General features: G+C 46.6%; 2 protein-coding genes across 9 annotated transcripts in view; one reads left to right on the forward strand and one right to left on the reverse strand.

Annotated features, from left to right (window-relative positions):
• LOC105481966 (general transcription factor IIE subunit 2) overlaps positions 1–11,976 on the forward strand; it is a 106,336-nt gene extending 94,360 nt beyond the window's left edge. For 5 of the 7 annotated variants that reach the window (XM_071068432.1, XM_071068430.1, XM_071068429.1 and 2 more), the window contains exons 7-8: positions 10,111–10,226; positions 11,465–11,976. In XM_071068432.1, coding sequence (XP_070924533.1) covers positions 10,111–10,226; positions 11,465–11,581 — 233 coding nt within the window. In that variant the 3' untranslated portion in view covers positions 11,582–11,976. Of the gene's footprint in view, positions 1–9,478; positions 9,556–10,110; positions 10,227–11,464 lie in introns of those variants that run through there. The other 2 variants (XM_071068433.1, XR_003018087.2) reach the window with 2 other exon arrangements.
• Positions 11,977–17,863: 5,887 nt separating this feature from the next.
• Positions 17,864–27,871, reverse strand: part of LOC105481969 (RNA binding protein, mRNA processing factor) — a 189,409-nt gene continuing 179,401 nt past the window's right edge. For both annotated transcript variants that reach the window (XM_071068425.1, XM_011741771.3), the window contains 2 exons: positions 24,033–24,136; positions 17,864–19,470 (listed from right to left, as the gene is read on the reverse strand). In XM_071068425.1, the coding sequence (XP_070924526.1) occupies positions 24,091–24,136 (46 nt within the window). In that variant the 3' untranslated portion in view covers positions 17,864–19,470; positions 24,033–24,090. The remainder of the gene's footprint in view (positions 19,471–24,032; positions 24,137–27,871) is intronic.

A 27,871-nucleotide genomic window follows, 5' to 3' on the forward strand; every position in this document is an offset into this window, starting at 1 on the left:
CTGGCCAACATGGCAAAACCGTGTCTCTACTAAAAATACAAAAATTAGCTGGATGTGATGGTCCCCATCTGTAATCCCAGCTGCTCGGGAGGCTGAGGCAGGAGGATCACTTGAACCTGGGAGGGTGAGGTTGTGAGCTGAGATTGCGCCACTGCACTCCAGCCTGGGTGACAGTGCAACTCTGTCTCAAAAAGAAAAAAAAAGTTTTTAATTTTGATCAAATCCTTTATCTTTTTTCTTTTGCTGCTTGTGCTTTTGGTGTCATGTCTAAACCATTGCCTAATCCAAGGTCATGAAGGTTTATTTCTGTTTTTTCCTCTAGGAGTTTTGTTTATGATGTGAGACATGGGTCCAGTGTCCTCCTTTAGAAAGCTAAATAGTAGGTATAGATCTCTACATTGTACTATATACTACTGTATGAGCCAGCCATCCCACTCTTGGGTGTTAACCCAAATTCATGTAAAATTCATGAGTATTTATACTGGCTTTCTTCATAACCACCAACAATTGGAAACAACTCACGTCTTTAACTGTCCCTTAATTTCCCCTTAACTGTGGCACATACTTACAATGGAATACAACTCAGCAATGAAAAGGAACAAAAGACTGACATTCCAACAACGTGGATGAATCTCAGAGGCATCATGCCTAGTGAGGGAAGCCAGATTCCAAAGGGACATGCTGTGTGATTTTATTTATACGTTTATGACATTCCTGGGAAACAGAACCATAGAAACAGATCAAGGGCTGCCCGTGGAGAGAGAGAGTGACTGCAGAGGAGAATAGGGTGGTTTGCGGTTGCTGAACTGTCTGTATCATTATTGTGGTGTTAGCATGACCATATGCTTGTCACAACTTCCGGAATTGTACACTAAAATGTGCAGGATTTTAATTTTCATAAATTATACATTAGTAAAATAAAAGGACAGTTTAAAGTAGTTGTTCAAAAGAATATGGTGTTTCTCCCATTGTAAAGCTGTTTTCAAGGTAAAGAGTTACCCCATGGCTTCTCCCCTTCTTGTTTTGGTGTCTGGTGTTTATCCCAAGTAAAAAGTGCAATTGCTCAGTGTAGATTTTAGCAGGATCACCAAGAACAGCAAGTGCTGCCAAGTTCTTCTCATCTTCTCTAGCCACAGTTAGCTCTCGGCATGATTCTGTCCAGCCTCTGCTGCACGTATTTGGGCAGACGATGCCTGTTCTTTACATATGTCCAGATAGCAGGTCATACTGTGGTAGTGACAGAATTCTCAAGAAATACTTGTTGAAATGTTGAGGATGAAGTGGCACTTGTCTTATGTAATCCTGCCTGCTTAAGTTATACTTAAAATTTATTTTTTATTTTTAAGACAGGATCTTGCTCTGTTGCTCAGGCTGGAGTGCAGTGGCACAGTCATAGCTCACTGCAGCCTTGAACTCCCCTGGACTCAAGCCATCCTCCCACCTCAGTCTCTTGATTAGCTGGAACTACAGGCATATGCCTCCATGTCTGGCCAATTTATTATTTATTTTTTTTTTTTGTAGAGATGGAGGTCTCGCTTTTGCCCAGACTGGTCTTGAACTCCTGGCTTCAAGTGATCCTCCCACCTTGGCCTCCCAAAGTACTGGGATTACAGGTGTGAGTCATTGCACCGGGCCAATACTTTTTTGTTTTTTTGAGCTGGAGTCTTGCTCTGTCACCCAGGCTGGAGTGCAGTGGTGCAATCTGGGCTCACTGCAACCTCTGCCTCCTGGATTCAAGCAATTCTCCTGCCTCAGCCTCGTAAGTAGCTGTGATTACAGGTGCGCACCACCACACCTAGCTAAATTTTTGCATTGTTAGTGGAGACGAGGTTTCATCATATTGGTCAGGCTGGTCTCAAACTCCTGACCTCGTGATCTGCCTGCCTCAGCCTCCAAAAGTTCTGGGATTACAAGCATGAGCCACTGTGCCTGGCCAGGCCAGTACTTTTTTAAAAAGAAAAATTTCAAGCAGTGTGTATTAGTTTCCTGTTGTTGCTATAAGATGTTACCACAAACTTTGCAGCTTAAAACAACACAAATGTAGTATCTTACTGTTCTGGAGTTCAGAAGTCTTAAATGGATAAAGAGGGCTGCACCTGCTGGATACTCGTGGGGAAATTCATTTCCTTGCCTTTTCAGCTTCCAGAGGCTGCCCAGATTTCTTGGCTCATGTCCCAGCATCACTCTGGTCTCTGCTTCTGCCTTGACTCAGGCTCTCCTGCCTGCCTCTTTCCTTTATAAGGAGCCTTGTGATTACATTGGGTCTGCTCAAATAATCCAGAATAACCTGCCTCTCAAGATTCTTTTTTTCTTTGGACCAACACCTTCTCATTCCCCTTCTCCTAGCCTCTAGTAGCCATCATTCTACTCTCTGCTTCTGTTGAGTTCTGATTGTTTTAGATTCCATGTAGAGGTGAAAACATGCGGTTTTTGTCATTTGGTGCCTGGCTTATTTCATTTAACAATGTTCTCCAGGTTTATTCATGTTGCAAATGACAGAATTTCTTTCTTTTTTAAGGCTAATAGTATTCCATTGTGTGTGTATATATTATATTTTTGTTATCCGTTCATCTGTTGATAGACACTTAGATTGAGTCTTTATCTTGACTGTTGTAAATAATGGTGCAGTGAACATGGGAGTGCATGCATCTCCTCAACGTACTAAGTTCAAGTCCTTAGAATAAATACCCAGAAGTGGGATTGCTGGATCAAATGAGAATCCAGTTTTTAGTTTTTTGGGGGGACTCCATACAGTTTTCCATAATGGCTACACCAATTTACATCTCCACCAACAGTGTACAGGTGTCCCCTTTGCCACATCCTCATCAGTGCATTTTATCTTTCGTCTTTTTGATGATAACCATTCTCACAGGTGCGAAGTGATGGCTCATTGTACTTCTCTTTCTCCGTTTTCCTTTAAGTCTCTGCCCCAATTGGAAATCATTGTGGTTTTGATTTGCATTTCCCTAATGATTAGTGATGAGGAGCCATATATCTGTTGGTCATTTGTATTTTTTTTTTTTTTTTTTTTGAGATGGAGTCTTGCTCTGTTGCCCAGGCTGGAGTGCAGTGGCGCAATCTCGGCTGACTGCAACCTCCATATCTTGGGTTCAAGTGATTCTCCTGCCTCAGCCTCCCGAGTAGCTGGAATTACAGGTGCCTGCCACCATGCCCGGCTGAGTTTGTATTTTTAGTAGAGATGGGGTTTCACCATGTTGGCCAGACTGCTCTAGAACCCCTGACCTCGGATGATCCTAACACCTTGGCCTCCCAAAGTGCTGGGATTATAGGCATGAGTCACCGTGCCTGGCCTCATTTGTGTATCTTCTTTTGAGAAATGTCTGAATATTTCTGACATTTCAGGATTTCTGAATATTTCTGAACTTTCAGACAGTATTCAGGTCTTTTGCCAATTGTTTAAATCAGGTTTTTTTTTTTTTTTTTTTTTTTTGCTATTATTTTGAGTTCCATATATATGGGAAAAATATATATATATATACACATATATCTTTCTTTTTTGGAGGCAGCATCTCATTTTGTCACCCAGATTGTAATTCAGTGGCACAATCGCGGATAGCTGCAGCCTCCACCTCCCAGGCTCAAGTGATCCTCTCAGCCTTCTGAGTAGCTGGGACTACAGATGTGCACCGCCAAGCTTGGCTAATCTTAAAACATTTTTTTGTACAGACGAGGTCTCACTATATTGCCCAGGCTGGTATCGAACTCCTAGACTCAAGCAATCTTCCTGTCTCAGCCTCCCAAAGTGCTGGGATTATAGGCATTAGCTGTGGCACCTGCCCTGTATTTTGTATATTAACCCCATATTAGATGTGTTGCTTGCAAATATATTCTTCCAACCTGTAGGTTGTCTCTTCACTCTGTTTACTTTGCCATGCTGAAGCTTTTTGATTTGTTGTAATCCCAGTTGTTTATGTTTGCTTTTGTTGCCTGAACTTTTGGGGTCAAATCCAAAAAATGATTGCCCTAACCAGTGTTGTATTGTATTCCCTCTGTTTTCTTGTAGTATTTTCACAGGTTCAGATCTTATGTTTAAGTCTTTAATCCATTTTGAGTTGATTTTTCTATATGGTGTGAGACAGTGGTCTCATTTCATTCTCCTGACACCCTTTATTTATGTTCTTGGCACCTTTGTCAAAGATCAACTGATTGTAAATGCATGGGTTCATTTCTGGGCTTTTGTTTATGCCAGTCCCATGCTCTTTTGATTACTGTAGCATTATAATATGGTTTGAAGTAGTGTGGTACCTCTAATTTTATTTGTTTTGCTCAAGATTGCCTTGGCTAATCAGTTGTTTTGTGTGTGTTTCCATTAGACGTTTAGAATTATTTTTTCTATTTATGTGAAAAATGACATTGGAATTTTTAAAGGGATTGAATTGAATCTGTGGATCGCTTTGGATAGTATGGACATTTTAACAGTATTATTAATTCATCCAATTCAGAATCCAAATCTTGAGATCTCCTCATCTCAAGATTCTTAGTCACCAAAGTCTTTTTTACCATATATGGTAATGTATTCACGAGTACTGGGGATTAAGATGTGGACATCTTGGGTGGGGGTGCATTTTTCTTTGTAGCACACAAGAGAAATTATTTTGATAGTTTTTCAAATGTAAGATCACTAGAAGGTGAGGTAAATCGAGAAATGTCCTATTTTCTGGAACTGCAAAGTGGATATATAATGACACTTTTGAGGATAAAAAGTCATGTTAATAACACGTGTTGTTAAAGGAAAAGGGAGGAAGGCATGGAGTGTTGCTGGTTGAGATTCTGCATTTGGTTTTGTTGTTGTTTTAGAGACAGGGTCTCTCTTTGTCTCCCAGGCTGGAGTGCAGTGGCACAATTGTAGCTCACAATGTGGAACTTCTGGGTTCAAGCTCTCTTCCCACCTCATTCTCCTGAGTAGCTGGGACTACAGGCGAGCACCACCATGCCCGGCTCATTTTTTAAATTTTTGAGATGAGGTCTCGATATATTGCCCAGGCTGGCCTTAAGCTTCTGGGCTCAAGCAATTTTCCCACCTCCATCTCCCTAAGCTCTGGAATTACACGCATGAGCCACGGGGCCTGGCCTACCTTGTTTTTTAAATGGCAGAGATGTACCTTAATGCTAACACTAGAACACCACAGCCTAATGTGGGGCTGAGAAAAAGTGGCAAGTGCGTGAATTATTAGTAAATATGATCCTCCTTATTTTTAGGTTATTTATGTGAAATTTTACACTAGCAATACACAAATATTTCTGCATATTGTTAATAAAACCTTTGTCAAGTCTGTAGAGCAAAAAATTGAAAATTCTCTAAGTAAACTATATTCTTTTCTCTGGGGATACCTATTGGTGTGTATTTTCCACATCTTCACGATGTATTTAATATGTATGTGTTTTTGCTTTTTAGGAAATTTGTAGAATTTTTGTTTCTTCTACTTTACATAAATGAGATCACTTTGTGTCTAGTAGCCAATCCTCTTTTTAAATGTTTTATATTGCCTTTATTAAAGACACCAGCACCCAGAAAATGAGGATGGGTGTTAGATGTTGATGATAACAGTAATAGGTGTAGATAATGTTGTTTCATTTGCAGGCATTATTCTCAGTGCTTTAACTCCTCTAATCCTCACTATTCTATGAGGCAGGTATTATTATTGTTACTATCAATACTATTATTTTTGAGATGGAGTTTTGCTCTTGTTGCCCAGGCTGGAGTGCAGTGGTGCGATCTCAGCTCACCGCAACCTCTGCCTCCCGGACTCAAGCGATTCTCCTTCCTCAGCCTCCCGAGTAGCTGGGACTATAGGCATGTGCCACCACACCTGGCTGATTTTGTATTTTTAGTAGAGATGGGGTTTCTCCGTGTTGGTCAGGCTGGTCTTGAACTCCCGACCTCAGGTGATCCACCTGTCTTGGCCTCCCAAAGTGCTGGGATTACAGGCATGAGCCACCATGCTCAGTGAGGCAGGTATTACTATTATCTTCACTTTATAGATGAAGAAATGGAGGCAGAAAAATTAAGTTACTTGTGCCACTTTGTGCAGGAAATGGGGTAACTGAGGTCACCGCCAGGCCGTCTGGCTCTGAGGCCTGCACCACACTGTTGTGCCACTTTTGCATTTACAGGAAAGGGCTAAGCACAGGCAGAACGTGAGTGCGTTATTTGGGAATTTTAAGCAAAGCCTCATTGGTAAGTTGGCTCATTTTCTTCCCTTCTGTGGCAGTTACACAATTTTTTATTCTTAACTCGTGGGACAAGGAAGGGTCTTTTGAAATGAAAGGATCAAATCTGAACTTTTAAATTCTAGTCTGTTTTCTCCTCTTTTCTGCTAAGAGAGTAGATTTCTAAATCAGTTCTGATTTTATTTACCCTTACAGTTTAGAGGGTACCTGACTTTCATGATACTTGGCTGTCTTCTGCCGTAATGAAGTGTCTGCCTTTAAATTTGATGTCCCTTGATCATTTTGTTTTCAAAAAAGAGATTGCTATTTTTTTAAAACCCAAAATACGTAGATCTTGGTTTTTAAATACCATTCTATAATAAAATGAGTCAGGAATCCGTGAAGAAATGATTGATTCCAAATGAGGGGAAATACAAGATGAGCCTGGAACATCTTTTAGTACCAGAAAGTGAGAGAAAGAAGAAAAACTGAAAAAAAAAAAAAAAAAAAAAAAAGGAAACAAGTCAGGGACATAGGAACCAACATGAAGGAAATCTTAAGTGATTAGAGCTGGGATGTTTGAACCACAAAATAATTACTGATTGTCATGGATTATCATCTGTGTAATAAATATGTAGATATAAATCTATACAGTAATATCCACGAGTCTCTGCTAAATTAAATAATTGAAAAACAAGCTGGAGGTTGGGCACAGTGGCTCAGGCTTATAATCCCAGCACTTTGGGAGACTAAGGCAGGTGGATCTCTTGAGTCTAGATGTTTGAGACCAACCTGGGCAGCATGATGAAACCCTGTCTCTATTAAAAATACAAAAGTTACCCAGGTGTGGTGGCACACGCCTGTAGTCCCAGCCACTTGGGAGGCTGAGGGATGAGGATTGCTTGAGCCCAGGAAGTTGAGGCTTCAGTGAGCCGAGATTGTGCCACTGCACTCCAGCCTAGGTGACAAAGTGAGACCCTGCCTCAACAAACAAACAAACAGTGAACTGAAGAAAGAGCAGTTCTTTGGTTTTTTGTTTGTTTGTTTGTTTGTGAGATGGAGTCTCTTGTTACCCAGGCTGGAGTACAGTGGCACGATATCAGCCCACTGCAACCTCTGCCTTGCAGATTCCAGTGATTCTCCTGCCTCAGCCTCCTGAGTAGCTGGGATTACAGGCACTCACCACCACGTCCAGCTAATTTTTGTATTTTTAGTAGATATGCGGTTTCGCCGTGTTGGCCAGGCTGGTCTTGAACTCCTGACCTTGAATGATCCACCCTCCTTGGCCTTTCAAAGTGCACGATTACAGGCATGAGCCACCGTGCCCGACCTATTATAGTAGAATTCTACTTAGTACATATGGAAGGAATGTTGGAAATAATTTGCCAGTAGGTACTTAGAAGTAATCATTTTTGTAGGTAAGCACTACCAATGGATGCTATGATAAAATTAGTGATAATATGAGAAACAGGGTATTTGTATAGTCTGAAAATCTCTCTCCAATTAATTATTAACTACAGAGGAAAAACTGATAGCTTCATGACAGAGAAACGTGAGAGATAACACCTTGCCTGATGGTCTGCATTTACCCGGGTCCATGTTGACACTATGTAGCTTGCTACTTTGCCCCAGAAGGGCACAAGCTTGTTACTGTGTTGTTCTCGCCAGAATTGCATAACCTCAATCTAGTAATGAGGAAATACTAGACAAACCCAAATGGAAGTTTCTATAAAACAGCTGACTAGTGGGAAACAAAGACTGGCCACACTTAGAGAATGGAGGAGACCAAAGAGATGTGGCAGGTGATTACAGGATCCTGGGCCAGGAAAAGGGCATCGGTGGTCAGACTCTTGAAGTTTCAGCAAGGTCTGTTGATGAATTAATAGTAATATATCCATGTTAGTTTCAATAATTATACAATTATGTAAAGTGTTAACATTAGGGGAAGCTGGGTAAAGGGCATATCGGAACTCTGTGTACTCATTTTGTAACCCTTTTGTTAGTGTAAAATTATTTTTAAAAAGTTTAAAAATGTAAAAGGAAAAATATAGGCCAGACATGGTGACTCGCTGCCTATAATCCCAGCACTTTGCGGGGGGCCAAGGCAGGTGGATTGCCTGAGTTCAGGAGTTTGAGCCCAGCCTGGGCAACATGGCAAAACCCCATCTCTACACAAAAGCCCCCCAAAAACAACTTAGCTGGGCATGGTGGTATGTACCTGGGTCCCAGCCCCTCAGAAGGCTGAGGTGGAAGGATCGCTTGAGCCCAGGAGGTGGAGGTTATAGTGAGCTGAGACTGCGCCACTGCTTTCCAGCCTGGGCAACAGAACTAGAGCCTATCTGAAAAATAAATAAATTTTAAAAAAAGAAAAACAGTCTGTCTCATCTAGGGTGTAGTAGACAATGATGGTATTTCATACATTCAGTAGTCAAATCATTGATGTCTGGGCTGTAGTAGACAGTGATGCTGTTTCATAGATTCAGTAGTCAAATCACTGAGGACCTGTCGTGCTCGGTACATTGCCAAATGTCATGGAACCAGATGGAAATAGAGCTCCCTGCTCTCAAGGAGCTTACAGAGGCTGAGACAATCATGCACACAGTTATCAGTTAGGTCATGTCCATAATATGTGCAGATGGACGTTCAGTGAGTGTGTAGAACCCCTAATGTAGAAAGAACCCCTAATGTGTCTATGGAAATTAAAAAATCTTATTTAGAGACATTTTGGATTTAAATAACTTTGTGCTCAGGTTGAATTATTTGTAGTAGATTTTGCCACTTTTGCCATTGGTCACCTGCAATGAAAAGCTTCAGGGTAGGTGGCAGAAAACAGATTTCCACAGTATCACCAGAGTCCTGCCTGTGTGGGCATCATTTGCTTCATGCAGCGTGTACTGAAATGAAATAGAAGGGAGGGAGGAAGGAAAGAGGGAAAGGAAAGAAATCTGGCCCAGCACAGTATCGGGTGCCTACTTCATTTATCGTTTGTGAACGGACCGTGGGAAGTTCATGACTCTGGAAGAAAAGGAGGGCAGTGCCGGGTGAGGGTCTGGGTTGGGAAGAAAGGAAGGGAAGGTGTGTCCCCTCAGTGTGTGGGGCAGTTGTGAGCGGGAGGCTCTGTGAAGCCTCGGGACTCAGAGAGCTTTTCCTTTTTTCATTCCTGAGTGCGTAAGTCTTAGGATTTTGTGTCTGAAAGTAGCTGCTGATAATTAAACCAGTGATCAGAACCTGTCTTCAGGAGCACAATGTAAGATGTAAATAATGTTCATTTGGGATGCTTCCCAATTGTGGTCTCTCTTGGTTGCAGAAATGTGGCAGAGGGACCACAGGTTTCTGAAGACAAGATGCAGGCAGGACTTCTTCTCCTTGTGTTACAGAGCGGGGGTGAGACAGTGCTTCTATTTCAGCCACCCCCCCCTTTCTCTTTCATGCCTCCTTTGTCACCAGTTCCCAGGTTATTTGATTCCAGTAGTCTTTTTTGCAGATAAATTGTTGAATAACCTCATTTCTGTGAAACTTAAGTTCCCATCTCCCTCCACGTTTCTTATTTTCTATTATCAGTGAGAGAGGAATGAGTGTATCATGCTTAGGGGAGCTGAGCAGGAACTAAGCTGTTAGCCCCAAATAGAGGAATTAAAGGAGGGTGTCGACGGCTTTCCTCCCCAGAAAAGCAGGGCGGCTCCATCGCAGTAGCCCTTATTTGCCGGCCTCTAGAAACAGCCCCACTGTCGGGGGCTGCGTGGGTGCAGTTCTGTCTCCAGGCCCTTCCCTGCACCGTGTCCCACACATGGATGTTTTGCCCTGACTTGTTTCATGATGACATCTCAGATGTGCTCATTTGGATCCAGAGGAGATAACACTGAAGCCTGGATTTTGATCATCAAGATGCTGTAGTTTGTAAAAATGTGTTGTAAAATAACCAGTGTCTCTTTGGTACAGAATTTCAGAAACTGTGGAGGAGTGTCACTGTGGATTCCATGGACGAGGAGAAAATTGAAGAATATCTGAAGCGACAGGGTATTTCTTCCATGCAGGAATCTGGACCAAAGAGAGTGGTGCGTAATCTCTAGCAAAGCAGCTTAATCCCCCGCCCTGGGAACTGTTGCCTGCTCCGCTTTCTGCCCTCTGAAGAGCAGGAGTCGTTCCCTGCCATTGTTTTTCAGTGTGGGCAGCCCAGGTCATATCTAAGGTATTGCAGGGCTGCAGACCTGCCTTCGGTGCTGCTCCAGGCCTGTGAGTGCCTTTCCACACCCAGCTCTTCCCAAGCAGTCCTGCTCTTGAGGTCCAGCCATGTGGAACCTTCCAGGGGCCTGCGTGTTCCCCACCCTCCGACTCTAAGCTGCTACAGGCCCTTCTCATTCTTAAAGGGAGGCTGCGCCTTGATCTGCACAACCTTTCAGACTTGAACGGGGGGCCCTCCCCTGCTCTGTGAGCCTCGCCGTCCTGGTGCCTGGTTCTGCTGTTGTGACTTTCAGGTCCCTTAGGAACCAGATATTTTGTCTGTATAGTTTCTAAATCCTGCGCTCAGGGGATGTTAGTCATTAAATGATGACTTTTACATTGTCTTGTATCAGCAAATAAAATCTGTAGTCCAAGAACAAAGCCCAGGGGGATGATTCGCCAGCACCCTTGTTAGCAGCGCTGTGCCCCTCCCCGCTTTCCTTGTCCACTGTCATGCTTTGTAGCTTGTCACCTGTGTCTTTCTGGGGTGTGGGGTGGGGATGTGTGTTCGGTGAATTTTTAGGACTCACCAAAAGGGAAGCTTTACTGTCAATCTCTTTCCACAAATGAGTGTAATTGTAGCCCTTCATGATTTCCTATTATTGTCTCATTTGTTGATTTTTTTCATCATGTGATGCTAATATTTGAAATATATAGAAAAGAATAAGAGAATATTACAAACCTTCATGTGCCCCTCTTTTCTCAGGATTTTGCCATGTTTTCTTCAGATCTTTTTAAAATCGGTAATGGTGGATACGTTTTTAAACCTGATGACAGAGACAGCTGAAGGGCTTCACCGCCCCTTTTGTTTGACTTAGTGCCTAGAATCGTTTTGATAGGTTTTTGTGCCTGCTCCTTCATTTCCGATGGCGTCTGCATCTCAGGGGAACAGAGGCCCGGGGTCTGGTCAGGGCGTGTGCTGTGCCCTGTGTGTGCTGCTGGGCGGCAGAGCAGGAGCAGGGTCCAGACCCGGCATCCTCAGCCGCTGGCATCTGGTCATGCTCAGAATATCCTGACCACACCACCCCTCGGAGCAGCTGTGGTTTCTAACTGTTTTTACCTTTTCCTTTAGGCCCCTATTCAGAGAAGGAAAAAGCCTGCTTCACAGAAAAAGCGACGCTTTAAGACTCATAACGAACACTTGGCTGGAGTGCTGAAGGATTACTCCGACATTACTTCCGGCAAATAGGGAACAGCTTTGCCCTGGAACAGAGTCACAGATACACAATCAAGAGCGTTCCTGCTGATGCTTGGGGTCTGAAGACTGTCTTCCCATCTGCTGCTTGCGGCCGCGGAGAGGAGCAGTTCAGTTTACAGAACAAGTGCAAATTACCAAACTCAAAGCTTATTTGAGTAGAATGGGCTCATGGGCAATGTGACGTTCCCTGTTAACCTGTTACTCCCTGGGAGAAAGGCGCTGTGTGTGGCATGCAGGTGTCTTTGCTGTATTTTTCTTCCCTTCTAAATGGTTCCTGGTTCCTTTCTTCCTCGTTTGTTACTTTAGAGCAAGTTTGCCCATAGTCTTGAATGCAGTATTTGTGTATTCCAAAATAACATATTTATAATAAAATCATTGTAGAAGGATTTTTAAGATGTTAGTGAATTCTGTTTCTTTTCATTCTTGGAAATGGCAGGAAGCAGCTCCGGTCTCTGATTGCCACAGGTCCCGTGCTGGGGATGTGATGAAGCCTGCAGCCTGCACTGTGTTGCTGAGTACACGGATTTCACCACTGGAACACAGGTGTGCCGCTCGTTAGCAAGCTGAGCAATAAAGAGGTGCTGGATGTCGCTGTTAATGTTTTCTTTTAAAAAGAAGCATCAGTGTCAGCCGGATTACTGGTTCACGCCTGTAATCCCAGCACTTTGGGAGGCTGAGGCAGGCGGATCATGAGGTTAAGAGATTGAGACCATCCTGGCCAACATGGTGAAACCCCGTCTCTACTAAAAATATAAAAATGAGCTGGGTGTGGTGGCACACGCCTGTAGTCCCAGCTACTTGGGAGGTTGAGGCAGGAGAATCCCTTGAACCCGGGAGGTGGAGGTTACAGTGAGCTGAGATGGTGCCACTGCACTCCAGCCTGGGGGACAGAACGAGACTCTGTCTCAAAAAAAAAAAAAAAAAAAGCATCAGTGTCCAGCTTCTTGGGTTGGTAAATTCCAGGATGGCAAGCCTGGGTAGAGTCTCCTTGCCAACCTAAACGTCAGCTATACCACGTCCCCACCCTCATGTGGTCCGACCCGAGGTTCTTCTGGTGGAGATGCCCTCTGTCACCCTGTCACTGGCCCAGCTCATGAGAGCCATTATCAAATATGTGAGCGTTCTTTAAAGGAGTGAGGGTGACTCACGGGAAATTCACGTGGTTCCTGCTTTCCACGGCGAAGTTCGCATTTTCCTCACCTGCACTCTTTATGTTCTGCTGTGGTCCTTTGCGCTGGTGGTCATGGTCCTCCTGTCACAGCATGGGACAGTAGTGGATCAGGAAACGAGGTGGTGGTTCTCAGAAAAGGCATGATGGAAACCCAGAGCAGGAAGTGCTTTGTGCAGATGACAAGGAGCCTTTTTGCTTTTTCAGTTGGTTTCTCTTTTCTACTTACCTTTCATCCCTTTACAGCGTCATCTGTTTACTTTACCTCTTTCTTACCTCCAAGCTCGAAAACGTGGCAGGAGAGGATGTAACTGAGGTTCCCACGATAATTTAGAACACAGGAAATACAGCCTGTCTTGCTTCGTATCAGGTTTTTTTCTGGTAAGGAAGAGCTTTAATATCTTATGGCATGAAACTAGCTTTCCTGTGAAAAATCTAGAGTTAGCTCATCTCCAGGTAGGTACCTACTTTTGTGATCTCCACACTCCATCTCATTTTATGGGCCAGGTCTGGAAGTGCAGTTTGGACATCTCACCTGCTTTGCAGGGAGATGGGCCTCGGGGCCTCCCTCTCTGTGGTAAGGCGCTTACTCCCAGTTGTGTATTGGTTGTGACTTCTAGCAATGCCTGTGCTCACCTGTACTTCGTGGGCTGGCCTGATAATTGATGTCAGTTATTTTGTCTAAAACTCATTTCAGAAATGAAGATCTAGCAAAATGAAGTGACTCACTGAATTGCTGTGCTCACAAAATTCCGTAGCTTTATCTCATTCACTTAGTTTCTTTTATTAAGCTTCGATCCACTTTGTCTACTAATGGAAGAGCAAATCCTCCGTGTACCCCATCTCAAGGTACTGGGGTTGCATCCTCTGGTGACGTGTTGAGGAGGATACAGTGTTTGTGGGAACACTGATGGAAGTTTAGTTGTGTTGGACGGTCATATTACAGGCACACCTCATTTTATTGTGCTTTGCTTTATATGTCTTCACGGATACTATGGAGTTTCTTTTCCAAATTGAAGGTTTGTGGGAACCCGCTTCAAGCAGATCTGTTGGTGCCGTTTTTCCAACAGCATGTGCTCATTTTGTTGGCATTTTTTTAAGCAATAATACATTTTAAAATTAAAGTATATAATTGAGTTCTTTAAGACATAATGCTATTGCTCACTTTCTACTATCATGTAGCATAAACATTTTAATATGCACCGGGAAACCAACACATTTGTGTGACCCAGTTTCCTGTGATGTTTGCATTATTGCGATGGCCTGGAACCAAGTCTGCAGCATCTCCGAGGGATGCTGTACAGAGAAAGCTGTCTCTCCGCAGTTCTTCTGGGTGTCTGAAAACATATCCACCAGAAACACCAAGTTGAAGTCGTGTTCTCCCCTCTGCCTGTTTCTGCTGGCTCTGCTGTCCATTTAGAAGCACGTGGGAATGGCACGGCTGGGTGAGTTAAGAGGGTATGACAGTCGGGAGTGCATTTGATCTATAATTCATCGCCATGATGTGAGGCTTTTAGGAGATAGCTAAGAGAAATGTAGTCAAGCCTGGACAGAGTGTAAAAAATGAACATTTGGCTGATGCTGTCACAGCCTGTAAATGTGGCCGGATGATGGTGGGACCTGGGGGACAGAGCGGCACTTGACGCCTGTTGAGCAGAGGCTTAGTGGGAAGGCGGCGGGGGGCATCCCATCCTCCCAGCCCCAGCATTCAAGGGACTGCGAGTGGACAGCCCCAGCTTCATCTGTGAGCTGTTGGAAATCTCTAGCAGCAGAATGGGATTCTGAGTGGGGACGGTTTTGTGGGACGAGGGTATTTGGTTTATCAGTTCCCGGATTCTTAGTTAATAGTGATTTTCTGAGGCATAGAAGATGAGACTGATTTAGGCAGGACCAGCTCTGGAAGCGCCGAGAGCAGGTTTGTCTCCCGGGTGGTGACTGTGAGGTTTTGAAGTGCCTGCCAAGCCCCCATGCCAAGGCCTGTGTTCTGGTTTTAAGAAAAAAGCACTCTTTGGCCAGGTAAATCTTTTATTTACAAACTCGTGCATCATTTCTCATTGCATTTAGGCCCTCCTTTTTGCTCAGAAGTTTGGGTTGACTTTAAGCATTTGGCCCGAGTTCCTAACTTGGAATTAACGACCATGGCAGAGTTGCACAAGAATTTCTCAGCTGGACAGGTGGAACACAAGGACCCGAATTTTCTCTTCCCCTCAGATCGTCCATAGGTGAGATATATGTGAACAGTGGAGAATGGAAGGCCTCACTGTTTTGTTTATATTTACCAGCAAATTATTACGGTTTGTAGGAAGAGCTGCTGCCTCCCCTACCCCCCAAGTAGGAGTGAATGTGGTTTGAACTGAGGGTCAGGAAGAGGAAAGTGTCAGGTTCGTTGGAGAGCTGCAGGGGGGCCTAGTTCTCACAGCGCACTGGCACCTCTCAGGACTGGGTAGCTACAGAACCAGGCCAGTTCACACAAGAGTTAATATTAGTTCCATCTGGGATGTTCTGCAGCAGGGACACACAGCTTTACAGTGGCAGCTACTGAAATTTCCTAGTTTAGGGCTCTTGATCAAATTGCTGACAACATAGTTTTTCAGTATCATAGTTATTAGAGTTTTAGGAGAGGCAGTTTTTGAGGATGAGTGTTTTAGATAACACCTCACTGGTAATGAATATTCTTTGGTTTTCTATGCAGGCTGTAAAGTTGTTTTATGCCATGAGGGTGTGGAGAGAATGGTTTAAGAATTGGAGAGGAGAGCAACTGTGTGCCAGAACCTTCCAACTGGGTGGGTGGGAGTGCTCTTGGGAACCTGTCCATATTCTTAGCACACATCGTGTCTTGCCCAAAGTGCTCAGAAACAACTAGTTGAAGTTGGGCACGGTGGCACGTGCCTATAGTCCCAGCTACTCAGGAGGCTGCGGCGGGAGGATGGCTTGAGTCCAGAAGTTTGAGGCTGCAAGTGAGCTATGAATCTGCCACTGCACTCCAGTCTGGGCAACATAGTGAGACCCTGTCGCTTAAAAAAAAAAACTTCTTTATGTCACCTTGACAGACACCAAGGATTCTTGTCTATTGGAACACAGAATTCAGGGGAGGGATGGGCCAGTAACAATTGCAAGCTAGTCCATGAAAGTAGGGCGGACACACACACACGCCCTGGGTCCAGGTGAGTCTGAAGCCCAGGTGTGATTAATTGGCAATATAATGTTCATTTTGTGAACTGTTAAGATTCTTTTCAAATTCCTTTGTCATTTTGTTATAGACATGGAAAGCATGGTATTTAATTTCAGATGCCACATCTATAGTTATATCAGTTCGACATTAACAAGGAAGGGTTCATTTGGTAATCACACAAAAAGATGGGCTTAGTTACCATCTTTCTGGAGCCAACAAATTGGGACATTTTGCATGGGAGCAAGAGGCAACAGCGTGCCTTTTTCTTATTCCAAGTTCTTGATTCCAAAAGACATACTGCATTCATTCCTGTTCAGTAGTGACAAAAAGGATAACTTTGCACAGACCCTAATGAAGCTGGTATTTGACTGGTGAGTGGAAATGTATTTGGAGGTCACACTAGGTTAGTAAATGCCATCCAGGCTTGTCACTTGCACATCACGAAATGACTATCATCAGCATGGGGAAGATCGGAGCGCTCATCCATCCCAAGGCCTCCTGTAAAAAATCATAGGTGACTGTGTTCAGCCAGTGACTGGCTGGGATGGAGTCCGGGCAGTCCTGAGGCAGCAGAGCCCCTTAAGAGCTCACTAGCCTCTATTCCTTAGCTGTTTGGCCAATCTCTGGCGCCTGAGTTGGAGCTCACAGGTGGACCAAAGGCAGATCAGGCCGGCCTGAGAGCCATGCTGGCGTGGCCTTCTAAGCCTGGGCCCAGGAAAGCTTTTGACCTTCTAGTTACGTGAGTTGGAAGGCAGTGGACACAGCCTGCATGTGGTGGCTAGGCCCCTCTGCAGGCAGGCTGTGAGAGCCTAACTGCGAGTCATCTCAGTGCCCAGCAAGACGCAGTAGTGGTTGTTGCCACTGCTTGGATGTAAGCAGTATTTTTTTGCTTTCTCTTTTTGAGGGAAAAAGAGTAGGTGAGAGTGTATATAAAACACAATTGTCTTGGCAATTGGTGCCTGGTTTTCCACTTTTTTTTTTTTTTCTTAAATATGGTTTTAGAGACAGGGTCTTGGCCGGGCGCGGTGGCTCAAGCCTGTAATCCCAGCACTTTGGGAGGCCGAGACGGGCGGATCACAAGGTCAGGAGATCGAGACCATCCTGGCTAACCCGGTGAAACCCCGTCTCTACTAAAAAGTACAAAAAACCAGCCGGGCGAGGTGGCGGGCGCCTGTAGTCCCAGCTACTCGGGAGGCTGAGGCAGGAGAATGGCGTAAACCCGGGAGGCGGAGCTTGTAGTGAGCTGAGATCTGGCCACTGCACTCCAGCCTGGGCGACAGAGCGAGACTCCGTCTCAAAAAAAAAAAAAAAAAAAAAAAAAAAGAGACAGGGTCTTGTCCTGCTGCCAAGGCTTGAGTGAGTCATGGCTCACTGCAGCCTCGACCTCTTGGGCTCAAGCTGTCCTTCCTTCTCGGTCTCCTGAGTAGCTAGGACCACAGGTCCTAGTGCACCTGGCTAATGTTAAAATTGTAGAAACAGGGTCTTGCTACATTGTCCAGGCTGGTCTCAAAACTCCTGGGATCAAGCAAGCCTCCTGCCTCAGCTTCCCAGTGTTGGCATTACAGGTGTGAGCCACCATGCCTGGCGTAAGATATATTTAAGTCAGCAGAATGCCTAAGTGACATTTTAATATAACTCAGAAAATCCTGAGTCAAGCTTTGTAGGCTGAGGTAGATGAGGGACCTCCCTTGAGGTCCCTCTGCCTCTGGTGTCCTTTTAGCTCACCAGCCGCTGTGGTCGTGCCTTTGCAGGCTTATTCTCTGGCTCTCCCTGGTGTCTGCTTCCTCCTTTAATCTCTTTGTGCCTAAGCTCAATGGCCAATGTTTAGCTCTGCCGAAGCCTGAAAATGGGAAGGAAATCTGCTGGCCTCTTGTCTGCAGTGTGGGATACATGTAGTTGGTCTTGCTAAAAAAGAATTTGTCAAGCAATGGTGTGAGAGCTGGAATAAACACTTTATTTTTTAAAAATGACAATAGAAAAGTACCTTTAAACAGTTATGAAAGCAGAAGAGACTGTGCAGAAGCAGCTGTGTGCCGTAGAGGAGCACAGGCATCTCACCAAGACCGAGTGGCACTGAGGGCATAAGCAGGTCCTTGAACACCAAAGTGGATCCGTCACAAGTCCCCGAGCTAACTGCCCTTTCCCCTTATTTACGCTAAGAAAGAGCCCTTCACTCCTGGCCTTGGTTTTTTTGTGGTGACCTTTAAAAGCTTCTTGACATCTTTATTTCCAATGGAAAATAACAAAACAAAAACCCAAACCAACCAGGTAATCATGACATTGAAATTTTCAACGTAAGCCGAGCAGATCAATAGGAAAAGACTGTGATTGTGTTTGGCAGCTGAATTTAGGTCAACGTGATTTTACAAATGGCTTCTGTACAAGGGGAGAGGTTGAGCTGTCATGAACTCTGGAGATGTCAACTGACACCACCAGACTGACTTTGGCTTTGACGAAGTCTGTACAGAACTGGTTCCAAATGCCCACTGCCTCCGTCTCCTGTGCAGTGTGGCATCTCGTCTCACAGTGAGCAGACGCCATTTGGGAGCTCATGGGATGTGGTCGGTTTGGCCGAGTGCCGCAAGAGTTGGGAATACCAGCTCAATTCAGCCAATGTTTTGCAAACATCACTTTGGAGATAGAGACATGAGCTGCCCACTGCAGCCAAGCGGGTTGGGCATAGCCAGCCCCTTTATGGGCCAGGGCTGGCCTCCCAAGCCAAGGTTTTCCGTTACCAGTGAGGCAGGCTCTGCGCTTCCACTGGGGGAGAGGGATGCGGGGCTGGCTTGTGGAAGGTGGGTTAGGCATCGAGTGGCTACACGTACAGGAGAGTGGAAACATAAAACTGGACAAACTCACACTTGGCACACAGTTGATACAGTCACAGCCGGAGCTGCCAGGGCTTTCTAAGGGCACACTCCGCAGTTCTTACCAACGATGTTTTCTTGCCCAGTTGTGAATAAGCCATAGGTAGAAGCTCCTGGAGGCTTCTGGTTGATTGTCTTGCAGGGCTGTCCTACTAGAACTGGGATCCTAGACCTAACACTGCAGATAACAGTTCTGTTTCTAACACCTACCACCTACTAATTTACCCTGGACTTCGGCCAGGCACAGATTTCTATATATTCACAATACAATTCAGGAAATTTTGATATCTGGAAACATGCCTCAAACATGCAACTTACTTCAGAGGAAAAAAATAGATATTTTTAATTACAAGCATTCAAAAGTCAAGCACAAAAACTGTGATCCAACCCAGTGTAAGATTGTCCATCCCAGCATACTTAAAATGTTTGGTATAAAAATACTCACTTTTCTTGGTTTTATTGTTGACTTCTCTTACGTTTCGTTTGAAAATATCTCCAAACTGTACAGAAATTTCAGACCATGCATTCACAAATAACACGCTATTTCTTATAATTATACAGTGTAAAAGAGTAAAACATTTTTATTATATTTTTTCTTCGAGAAAAACAGATGTGTGATAGAGGCTGTGGCAAAGTCTTGAAGGGATCAAAACTGGGCAAGGTTTTTTCAAGCCTGAAACAGAAAGAAAACATGTTAGGAGAGCAGGTGTCAACCGCTCCCTGGTTGTGATGGCTTCGTCCTGGAGAGGCTGTGGATGGGAGAACGATGGCTTAGATGACAGTGTGCAGACGTGTGTATACAACATATTTACTGACCACACACACACACGTGTCAGTGGTCTCACCTTGATGAGATACATGGGGCAAGTCCTTGACTCCCACTCACAGAGCCCGACCCTGGCCCACAGGTTTTCTTGAAACACATCTCAGCTATATTGTATTATTCGGTCACTCCTTTTCCTGCCATCTTACCAGCATGTCTCACACGTTTGAGAAGTTGTAGAAAAGGTGTATGCAGAAGGCAATCAGCTCAGCATATGCTAGAATTTTGTACAGGGAGATGCTTATTTGTGTGCGGAAAGAGGCTATAAAGAAAACAGATAATTACTGATAACCTATCTAAGTGTCCCAAGTTAGATTTTGTCCCAAGTTAGATTTGGGAAAATGTGTTTAAAGTCCTGAAATAAGAATATTTAGGTGACCACTGAAACATAGTGTACGGGATGAGCTTGTAAATGTTCCTTTCTATACAAACCAAATCTGTCCAACTTGGATCTGACCTGTGACCCAATACACCTTTTTCACTTCCCAGTTTTTGGACGACAGTACGAGTGGATAGCGGTAGTAACGGCCAGCGGAGCAGGGGCAGGCCAGGCAGAGCTTGCCACAGCGGGCCATGGATACTCCAGACCTCTGTGACGGGAAGCTAATACTTGCCTGTCTCTCTTCAGGTTGTGGCAAATAATACAGTTCTAGCACATCCGCTTAAGTATGCTTCCTGTAGACAGCCCTCAAGGCAGCCCAATCCAGACTCATCCCTGTGCACCCCTGGCCTGTCTCTGCCCTTTTACACCAACCTCCTCTCCTGTCCTCTCGGCTCATCTGCTCCTTCCACTCCACCATCTTAGGGCCGCTGGTGCGGATGTGTGCTCCTACCTTCAATCTTCATCCACTTTGCTTCAGGCAGCAAGACAACATTCCTAAATCACTCTCCACCTCTGCTTATCTTTCCAATGGCTTCCAAATCCCTAACACATCCTTCAAGGCCTTCAAAACCTGGCCGCAGGCTACTTTCAGCAAGAGCGTGCTGTGCCTCTTCTTACTTCCTCTCTTCTGTTCTAGTCCCCTCAGCACATACAGGCCCCACTGTCTTTCAGAACTCACGCCTCCAATCTCTCTGGCCTAAGGGCTTCTTCCTCTAAGCTCCTCGCAGGGGTTCTCACTGACCAGGGCACTTTGGCTTCCACAGGGATGATCTTGCATTATTTTCCTGACACCCTCTCCTCCTGAAACTCCAGACACAGTCACTTGCAGGTGGCCCAAATGCAAACCCTCCAAACACTTAGACTGTAGGACACACAAAACAGGAGTGATGGGTCATTTATGGCATGTGGCACCGAGACACGGGCCCCTGGGGTTGATGACATCTGGCCTGGGAGCAGGACACTAAGGGTGAGGACCCACTTTGGGTTCTGCACACCAGCCCAGAGGCACCCTGAGCCCTCCCTGGGTAGGCATGGCCCTGATGAGGGGGATGTGGTGCCTCCAGCTTTCCTGGGTAATGACCCAGGCGGCTGCGGAATGGCTGCCTAGGAGGGCTAATCTGAAGGGAAAAGGAACATGGGCAGGAGGAGGGCGGGAGCAAGTCTAGTTTTCTGGCCCTTCCATAACTGCTGTGTAAATGAGATCCTCGTATGGGAAAGGAATGTAGTCACACTACCACAGATGATCCCAGACTGAACAGAAGGTCAGAATGTGGCTATTTCAGTCCCTGTAAACAAGGAAGAGGTTTAGCTAGGAGCGGAGTTCAAACCTTGGAATGTCTTAACAAGGACATTTTAAACAGAATCCAAAGACATCCCGGAACACAGCGCCGCGGAGGGATGCGGGCTCAGGGTGGGGAACACATAAGGCTCTGATGAGGAGCAGGTTCTTCTTGCGGGGTCTTCCTGGAAGGGGCCGACTATGACACACAGGTGATGGGATGTCAAGACAGGAAGCAAATCTCCTTATCTCAGGTAAGTGGGAACAGTCCCAGTTTGAAGACACTGAAGAATGTCTCCTGGTCTCTTAAGGAATATTACACAATTCTAAAACACTGCATTTCGGGTCTCTGGTGGAACTCAGAACGCAAGGGCAGATGGGCCTGGGGTCAGGATGCTCGCTACCTGCCCCTCACTCTGCGGTCTCTTCGCACCCAGTCAGGGTCTCGGTCCAGTGCCTTAGGAGATTGTTCTCCCAGAGGAAAGACTCCCTTGATCCATCTGTGGCTCCTTGACCTAATTCCTGAGGATTCCTTCCCCAAGAGTTTCCCACGATTCCTCATTACCAAGTCAGATAAGGAATATTCTCCCCCAACTCCAAAGAAACGTGGACTATCATGTGGCAAAGGTTCCTAGTTAACAGCTTCAGTTTTCATTTAATACCTGTCAGCTTCGTCTTCAAAAACATCAGGCACTGATAAAATTTGTAATAGAGATTTTCAAACATGTCACTGAAAAAGTTCACGCTCTCTGAAGCCTCTAAGGGCCCGTGTGCAGTTTGGAGCTCCACTCCAGCCCTGGGGGCCCATGGAGAGTGGCCCATCTCTGCTCTACAAGGGTAGGTCACATAAGCAGTGTTGTCTGACCTCCGATTTGGGAAGAGAAAAGCCCCCTCCAAACTTGCCCCTGTATCCCAGGGAAGGCCCCAAGAAATGGTGAGCCCCACCTTAACACACGGTGCTGAGAAGGCCACGGCGCCCCTCCGTGCTGGCTGTCGCCACGCTCTCGGGCACATCCGGGGCATCTGCAACCTGACCCTCAGCTGCCCCAGGACTGTGACCCAGACCTGCCCTCCGTCACTAGACCCTTCCATGGCCTACCAGGAAAGCTCCCCTGCTCCTTGCATTGTTGATACTTTGGTTGACTTGCTGCATTTAAAAATCATGACGTCGGCCGGGCGCAGTGGCTCATGCCTGTAATGCCAGCACTTTGGGAGGCCGAGACGGGCGGATCATGAGGTCAGGAGATCGAGAGCATCCTGGCTAACACGGTAAAACCCTGTCTCTACTAAAAATACAAAAAATTAGCCGGGTGCGGTGGCGGGCGCCTGTAGTCCCAGCTACACGGGAGGCTGAGGCAGGAGAATGGCGTGAACCCAGGAGGCGGAGCTTGCAGTGAGCCAACATAGCGCCACTGCACTCCAGCCTGGATGACAGAGCGAGACTCCGTCTCAAAAAAAAAAAAAATCGTGACGTCTAACCAGCATTCAAAACTTGTGTAAGTGGAAAACAATGTGTAAGTGGCTTAAATGACTTTTAAATATCCCCAGGAGGAAGAACAAAATCATGTCTTTTAAAAACGTTTGCGTGAGTGATGACTGTTAAGAGCCATGACAAAAGGAACAGCTAACACGCTAGAAGGCCATGGGCCTAGTGGGATAGACCCAGCTGCCGTATGTGATGTGAAAAAAGCTTGGGTTAGTGCAAGAAACAGGCGCCCTGGGAAAAATGCCCCAAGTGCAGGGTCCAGCTCCCTGTGGGAAAGCTGCCTGGGGTGGTGGGAGGCAGGCTCCCCAGCGGAGCACACACCTAATGCCTGCTCCTGGGTGGGCACTGAGAGGTACCGTCAGAGTATGAAGTGACTTAAGCCCCTCAAATGCGGTCCCACCTCCTTGGCCAGAACTGCTTGGTTCTCTGTCCGTAGCAGGAATCTTGTTCCTTTCGGATCCATCTTTTTTTACAGGCCCCTCAGAGGGATGCTGCCTGCCGCTTTATTTAGGCTGAGACATAAACCGCCACAGACTTGCCCCTGGCGTTCCTGCCGCTCTAAGCCAGGCTTTCCAGAGACCCAGCAGCAAGGTCACCTCTGGGGATGCTACATGAGGATTTTTTTTAGACTACATTTCTGCTAGTAGCTAACGAACTGAGGAGTGACAGGTGATACCGACTGAAAAGACAGATCACCAAAAAATCATGACCTACTAAAAGGCCCACAGTCTGGAGAAATTCACTGAGAATTCTATGATTCAGTCATGCCCAAGGGTAATTATCCTGTGTCTCCAAGTCATCAAGAAATGGCTGATCATACTCAGTATAACTGGATTAATAAGATGGGGGGGATATACACATTACATCTGAAACAATTTCCAACAAAATGATTAATTTCCCCCAAAAAAGGTGACACTTAAAGGGAAAAGCTTCATTTCAGTAACATTTCCTTAGGTGGAATCCCTCACTCCAGGTGCTGCCGGATAGCCACATGTTCATGGTACCCAAATACTGGGGTGATGCACTTTAAAAACGTTTTAGTTGCTGTCCTGGGATGACCTTCCCTCGGCAGGCCGTGTTGGAGCAGATGTTAAAGAGCTCCGGGCAGAATCACCCGGGGTGGAGGGGCACGAACACCTGGAATGCCAGACCCCACCCCCAGAGGCCCACAGTTCCCATGTGTTCACACTGGCCAACACCGCCGTGCCCCACCCAGGCCATGCCGCCCCTCTGAGGGCTGGTTTAGCCCTGACTCTGTTACTCACCAGCATGCTCCAGTTTTGTAGAACAGCTAGAGAACAGTAGCCACCACTGAAGATTGCATTAATACCCACAAGACAGATTGCAGCCGCCATCACACAACTGGGACCTGGGATGGAGAAAGATCACCTGTTAACGGTGCACAGTCAAATCCACTTGGGGCTGCCTTGGTCTTGAACACCGGCCTGTTCTGAGGGCAGAGAGCCGAGAGGCAACGACAGATCAAAGGCCTCTGCTGCTGAGCTGAGGATGAGAGGCTGCTGCAGGATGGCCTTGGATATGCGACATGAAAAGCTCTCAGCCAGGAAAACACACTGAGGAGTTGGTGGAGCAAGTGAGAGGAGACTGCTGGGGGCCAGCAAGGAAGGATATTCCAAGAAAAGCATGTGAACTCTTCACTGAGGGTGCACTAGGAGGCTGCGGGCCCAGCAAGCAGGACTCTGCACCCACATCTCTGTGGTTGCATCCCAAGGGCTGTGGCCTAGACCCCGAGGACCGTCCAAAAGCCCTGCAGGGGAAAGGCATGGGACCTGAGGCCTCCAACAGCAAGATCCACAAACAACTGCCTCCAGGAGGCTTCGAAACACAGCAGCTTTGGTCAGCCCAAGGCCATAAGAAATCCCTGTCTGTCACAGGCACCAAGGACTAAACTTTGCTCCAAGCACCTCCTGGAAAACAAAAACTAAAAGGACGCACATTTGTGAACCCATCTGGCTACTCCCTAGGGTCTAAGAATTTTGAAATACGAAGGTGCAAAGAGCCAGCAAAGAATCGGTTTCTAATATTCCCCCTGCAGGCACAGCTGTCCCCGAGCCGGCTGGTTAGAGCAAGGATTCCACCAGGGAAGGAAGCCCAATTCCCTGCATGTGGACACCAGTGGTCTATTTCCCACTAGCGCTTCTCAGATCTCCCTTACTGCAGACCGACCGTGTCCAGTACGCGAGGCTTTGAGAACTGGAGCGCGTAATGCACTGCTGCGCACTGTCCGGGTTCCCCAGAAAGGTGGCACTGGCTCTCCTGGCACCTCCGAGTGGCCCCACCAGGACTCTTCAGGGGGAGGGGACTGCCTGTGCTGAAACCCAGCTCTGGAATCAAGGGTGAGCCTGAAGACTACCTCCCTAGGACATCTCTCTCCTCAGATTTAAGGAAGAAAATATTTTCCCCAGAGCTTCACTATACAACATGAGATGTGATTCTAGTTTCCTAGTAAAAGTTGGGTTATGAGAACAGGAAAATAATTATCTTTGCACATGAAACCTATCAGCTCACCCAACCTCTCCAGCCCCTCCACACGGGAGGGAGAGCACGAGCCACCCAGAGCTGCAGAGCCAGGCCCCGCCTCCCGGGAGGCTGCATTTTTAGGATGATTAAGAAGTCTCTGGGCTTCGGCTAATCAGTGCGACTCATACAAGTACTGGGATCTCGGGACCCTCCCTCTCCTCCATGTCCCCAGGAGCATAGGGGACAACCTGCTCGTGGGACCTCAACAACAGCTGTCTGCACCCCCGGGGTTCCCTGGGGTGGGGCAGTGACATGAGCCAGAGTCCGGCCAGGAACTGCTCTCAGGAGTCGTGCAGCCCCCGGCCCCATGGCCCGGTCTGAACTTGTGGCTGCCCTCTGTGAACTTCCTCCAGGGAAGTCAGGCAGCGCTGCTGGTGCACATGCTCAGGAGGCTCCAAGGACTCCAGACAGAGCCACAGAAAACAGACAACGGGCAGGAGCAGGTTGGGGGCTGCAACTTTCACTGCATTTGGTTGTCACGTGGTTTGCAGAGGAGCTTGGTAAGTGCTTGTGATGTGGCACAGTCCAGAGGACAGTGGTGGCTGGAGGGGCACCCACCGCATCCACAGGACTGGCAGCAAGGGGGGTCTTCAGGCCCACCCCAACTTTAGAACTCAGATGGGAACTGTAACAGACCCCAGAGCTGGAAGGAATCGCAGAACCAGGCTTGCGTCTCCTCACTGGGGAAGTGGAGAAAGGTCTCTGAGGGCCCTGCGCGCTCTCCCAGTGATTCCTTAGTGCCGCACAGGAGCCACGCCTGCTGCACTTCCAGTCCATTTACTTTAAGATTACAGGAGTTAAATGTTTTCCACACCTCACTAAAGGAGTGTGTTCTGACAAAGAAACCCCGCATAAAGCTGGCGAAGTTCTAGGTCTTTGCTGAGATGTCACCTTCTCAGGCGGACCCTGACTGCTCTGCTACCTCGAAGCAGAAGGCACAGAAGTGCCGGCCCCACCACACAGCACTAAGCTGCTTACTGGCCTTACTGTTTATTCCCTGAATACCATCACCACCCAAACTATTATGTCTATTTGACTACCTGTTACCCATCTCCTCCCTGAGACGCTGCAGCTGCTCACTGTATCAGCCTTAGGTGTGACGGACACTTAGGGCGTTAGTAGCCTTAGGTGTGATGTGCAGACCTCACAGCCTCATACTGGTTGCTGGGTGCACCGCAGTGTGACAGCGTGACATGGACACGAGGCTTTCTTCTAAGGGGAGGCCAGGGTGACAGCAGGAGCCACCGCAGCTGTCTGGGCCTCTGGAGCCCCAGTGCCTTTCCTCCTTGTTAAGCTCTAAGCTCCACCTGGGCACCAGCACCTGGGGCTCCACTAAGGATGACTCCAAGCTCACGGCCAAAGACAGGCAAGGCCGTTCCACCCAAAACAGAAGAGAAGGTTAAAACAGCTCCAAATTCCGCTGTGTTCTCTGTTCTCTCTTGCCATTTCCTTCTCCAATTTGGGGAGGCTGTAACTACATGTGCTTATAATTTCTGGGCTCTGGTCCCAGTCCATGGCCAGGAAAATTTCAAGAGTCCTGAAAGAAGACTTCCCCCTGCATCCCACTCGGCTCCCAAACGCTGGTTCTCCCCTTTCGTGAACAGTTCAATTCTATTTGAATATCCTTCAAGGAAAGTTGCCTCACTCTCACTGCACATAAGGAGTGACGACAACATTGCTCGTGCTCTCCTGTTCTCACTCTATCTGGAAACTGACTCTTTTCAATGGGGATTCTGTATTCTGGGCTCTCTGGCACATGGCTGGACCATCAGCAAAACTCCAGTGATGCAGACAGAGCCTGTGGCCAGACTCGACACCATCCGTCAGCAAGAGGCGGAGCAAATGAAAACACCGGTAACATCCTGTCCCCCTCTGACCACCCCTCCCTGATGGCCTTGCTTATGCCACAGCGACAGCATGCACATGGCCTGCACCTGCTCTCAGCTTGGCTGTCCTCACAGCAGGCTGGTCTTGCAGGATCGTGTGCAGTAACTCCCTCTCTTGTCCATGTGTCCACAGTTCTCTGCATTAGAACTTAGCCTCCTGAGGGGCACAGGCCTGTTTTTTCATTTTCCTATCTTGCACACAGCAGACACAACACGTTTGTCTAGAGAACAAAGTGCGTATTTACATTTCTAATCTAGTCACTGATTTCTCTTTAGCACTAGGAAGTCCAAGTAGATAAATGAAAAATCCTTGAAGGGCCTCTGGGAGTGCAGGCCTGGCCTTTGAGGATTTGGAAGGACGGCATCACTCCTGCTCGTCTTCTGCTCTTTCCATGCTTGGAAAACGAGCTGGGGAAGAAAGCCCTGTCCGCCGAATGGAGACAGCCACATGAGCCTCTGCCAGTGAATGGTATGTGCCTTTCATCTGGCCTTTTTGACAGACTTGTTCTAGTTTAAAAATGTTTATATTAGCTCATCAGCACCACTGTTTCCAACTCTAATTTACTTTTGCCTAAGATTACACAGCATGGATTATAGGGCATCTTGGAAAGGACTTGATTCAAGAGGCTAGAAGGAGCTGAAATAGTAGATCTGCACTGAGCTGGTCTAACTTTAGA

Source organism: Macaca nemestrina, chromosome 8 (genome assembly GCF_043159975.1).
Source record: "Macaca nemestrina isolate mMacNem1 chromosome 8, mMacNem.hap1, whole genome shotgun sequence".
In the NCBI taxonomy this organism is placed as follows: Eukaryota; Metazoa; Chordata; class Mammalia; order Primates; family Cercopithecidae; genus Macaca; species Macaca nemestrina.